Raw genomic sequence first — 3739 nt, 5'->3', positions numbered from 1 at the left:
TTATGCCTTCCCAGTAACGCTGCCAACCCCCCCGCGCTCTCCCAGTAACCCCTCCCAGTGCTCCCATTAAGCCCCAGTCATTCGAACTCTTCTCTCTCCCAGTAGCTCCCAGTTCTCTCAGTAACCCCGGCCCCCCCTCCCAGTATCCTCCAGTCCTCCCAGTAACCCCCTCTGGGACCTCCCAGTGCTCCCAGTAACCCCAGTTCCCCCCTTCCAGTTACTCCCAGTCACCTCAGTGACCCTTCCCAGCGGTCCCACTAATTCCCAGTACTCCCAGTTTGCCAAGCATCCACTTCCAGCTCTCACCAGTATCCTCAGTTCTCCTCTCCCAGTGCTCCCAGTAACCCCTCCCAGTTCGCCCAGTCCTTACAGCAATTGAAGTTCCCTCCTCCCAGTGCTCCCAGTAACCCCTCCCAGTGCTTCCCGTGCCCCCAGTTCACCCAGTATTCCCCTCCCGGTGCTCCCAGTTACCTCTCCCAGCACTCCCAGTGCTCCCAGTGCTCTGCCCTCACTGGTGCCAGTGGCTTTAGGGAAGGGGGCGTGGCTTGGGAGAGGGAAGGGGCGTGGTCTCCCCTCCAGGCCCCGCCCCCATTTCCCCACACTTGGGCAGGGCTCGGCTCACTATGTTGCAAGAGGAAACCCCATGGGTGGGGAGCTGGTTCACCATGTGGCAAGGGTGAATGAGAGGACTCGCTTTCTGGCAGGAGTGACTCAATAGGGCAGAGCTGTGGCTCTCTATATGGCAGAGGACCCCAATGGGTGGAAGAAAACTGGCAGTGTGGGGTGGGTCTGCAGCACATTATATGGCAATGGGTCGCTATGGGGTGGAGCAACGGCTCACTTTCCGGCAGGTGTGCGCTATCTGACAAGGAAACCCAACAGGGCAGAGCTGCAGCTCATTATGTGGCAAGAGGAACCCTATGGGGTGGGGCAGTGGCTTTCTATGCCGCACGGGACAGGATGATGGCTCGTTATCTGGCAAGGCGCCGCCGGGGAGCGATTGCTCCACGGTGAGGTTCACTATCTGGCAAAGACACCTAAATGGGTCAGAACAGCAGCTCACTTCCTGGCAAACAGATCAATAATCCAGGGCCATGGCTCACTATGTGGCGAACGAGCCCTAAGGGGGGGGGGCAGTGGCTGCGTGGCACAGGTCTATGGGACGGAGCAATGGCTCAAAATGTGGCAAGGGATCACTATGGGATAGAACAACGGCTCTCTGGTAGGAAGAAAAGTTTAGCTCACTATGTGGCAGAGAAATGCAGTTGGGCAGGGCCATGGCTCACTTTCTGGTAGGGTAACTCCCAAGTCACTCTTTCGCAACCGTCCCCTATGGGGTGTGGCAAGGGCTCACTATTAAGCAACGGCACCACGCCATTTGGCCAAGGCGTGACCGCAGGGAAGGGCCAGGAGCTCACTATTTGACAAGGCAGGGAGTGGCTCACTATTTGGCAGGGCGGGGAGCGGCTCACTATTTGGCAGAACCGGTCGGTCGGCACTGGATGGCGCAAGGAGGGGCGGAGCCACGTGGCCACCTCCACACAGCAGCACTTTATTGACGGGGGGGCGGAGCCAACAGCACCAACCAATCAGGAGAGGACGACAGTGACCCGGGGGAGGAGCTCAGCCAATCGGGCGGCGGCGTCCGGGGCGACAGCCAACGGCGTCTCGGCCAGTCCCAGAACAGAGAGGCGGGGGCAGGCGGCCAATGGGGACAGCGCGGGGGCGTGGCTTATGGCTGGGGGAGGGGCCAAAAAAGAGGGGTCCACATTGGCCACACCCACCTGGTGCCCCGCCCCCACCGGAAACCCCACCCACAAACCCTGAGCCACACCCATGCATCATTAACTCCCCCAAACCTCTAAGCCCCGCCCCCGTGGCTTTAAACCCCGCCCCCGTATGGCTAAGTCCCGCCCCTTCTTACGGTTGCCGTCCAATCGCAGCTCCCGCAGTCGTGGGAGGGGCGGGACGCCCTGCAGCGTCGTGATCTCGTTGTGCGACACGTCCAGGACCTGGGGAAAGGGGCGGAGACTTATATGGCCACGCCCACCAGCTAACCCCCCCACCCCCCCACAGTCGCGTGACCCACCTGCAGCCTCCGCAGTGCCCCCAGGGTGGGGGGCAGCGCCCGCAGCGCGTTCCCCCCCAGCTCCAGCCGCGTGACGCTGCCCAGGTGCTCCAGGAGGGGCAGCGAGGTCAGCGCCTGGGGGCGGGGCTTGTCAGCCTCGGGGGCGGGGCCTGCACCGCAAACCACGCCCCCTGCCATTCATTCCTCTCCGAGCACACACCCGACGCCCCGCCCACCTTCAGGCCACGCCCCCTCCCTCCCCCATCATTCATTCCCCTTGGAACACACACCGGATGCCCCACCCACTTCCGGCCCCGCCCACTTCCGGCCCCGCCCCTACCTTCCCCGGAAGCCGCAGCTCCTCCGGCTCCGCCCCCTCCCGCAGCAGCGCCAGCGCCAGCTCCGCCCGCGACGCCATGTCGGCCACGAAGCCGCGCCGCAGCGGGTCCGCCTCCTGCGGGGGGGGAGGGGCAACATCAGGCCACACCCCCCTCCTTCCACGAGGCCACGCCCCCCCTTTAAGCCCCGCCCACCTGCAGGGCGCTGAGGCAGCGCCGCATCTCCTCCTCGCTTCCCAGCGGGTCGGTGGCGGCCAGGAGGAGCAGCAGGGTCAGCAGGCAGCCTGGTCACATGACACACGGCCACGTGACTCGCCTGGGGGTGGGGGTCAGCTGACCGCCCTGGGGTGGGGGTCACGTGACGCGGCACTCACCGCGGCTGCGCGGCTCCAGCTCCAGCAGCTCCCGGCAGGCGCCCGCCAGCTCCTCCAGCACCGCCCGCTCGGCCACGCCCACTTCCGGCCTGCGGGGGAGGGGGGGGCGGGGCCTCAGGGGTCAGAGTCCTCCCCTCCAGCAGGGGGCGCCATTGGAAGGAAGGGAGGAGAAAGCGGAAGTGGGGGGGGCTTAAAATGGGGGGGCGTGGCTTATGGAAAAGGGGGCGTGGTTTCTGGACAACGGGGCGTGGCTTGTGAGCAGCCAAGCCTTTGGGGATTGGCCTTGTCTTTCAAAAGGGGCGGGGCTTGCAGAACAAGAAAAACATTTCGTACAGTGGGTGGGGGACTAAAAGGGGCGTGGCTTGCTGCGAGGGGGCGTGGCTTACCAGAAGAGCTCCTGCGGCACCACAGGCTCCGCCCACCACGCCTCCTTCTCCCCTGCAATTAGAACCTGAGCTCAACACCCCTCATGCAAATGAGAGGGGGCGTGGCCAAGGGAAGGGGCGGGCCCCACCTTTACGAGAGAGCTCCACCTCCCGGTGGGCGGAGCCACGGCACCACGCCACGCTGATTGGCCCGGGGCCCGCGGGGGGCGTGGCCACATCCGCCGGCAACGGGCAGAGCTGGTGGGCGGGGCGAGGTGAGGCCACGCCTACCGGTTAGCCCCGCCCTCCCCGTAGCCCCGCCCCCCGCGCCGTACCCAGGTGCAGGCTGGGCGGCCGCGGCGCTCGGCCGAGATCCATGGGGCGCGGAGCGGGCGGTCCCACAGCGTCAGCTCGGGGGGGGCCTGGGGGGCACGGCACCGCAGCTCACCAGGGCGGCCCCCAGTGGGTCACTGGGTTCCTCACCGGGTTCCCCATCGGGCTCCCAGTATCCCCAGTAGGGCTCCCGGTAGCCCCATGGGGCGCCCCACGGCCCCGCTCACCTGCACGGCCCTCGAGAAGGTGACGGCCGCCACG

General features: G+C 65.8%; 1 protein-coding gene across 1 annotated transcript; it reads right to left on the bottom strand.

Annotated features, from left to right (window-relative positions):
* Window positions 1-1530: 1530 nt before the first annotated feature.
* On the bottom strand, window positions 1531-3739 carry RABGGTA (Rab geranylgeranyltransferase alpha subunit; the record flags this gene model as incomplete). The annotated part of the gene is given in 10 exon segments (XM_021383413.1): window positions 1531-1738; window positions 1925-2012; window positions 2090-2203; window positions 2409-2522; window positions 2602-2690; window positions 2781-2869; window positions 3167-3218; window positions 3295-3403; window positions 3481-3567; window positions 3706-3739. Coding segments are annotated over 10 exon segments (925 nt in total), but the record flags the coding sequence as incomplete, so codon positions are not given.

Source organism: Numida meleagris, unplaced genomic scaffold, assembly GCF_002078875.1.
Source record: "Numida meleagris isolate 19003 breed g44 Domestic line unplaced genomic scaffold, NumMel1.0 unplaced_Scaffold394, whole genome shotgun sequence".
NCBI classification, from domain to species: domain Eukaryota; kingdom Metazoa; phylum Chordata; class Aves; order Galliformes; family Numididae; genus Numida; species Numida meleagris.
Note: the sequence above shows the minus strand (reverse complement) of the source record. Positions and strands in the feature narration are given on the sequence as shown.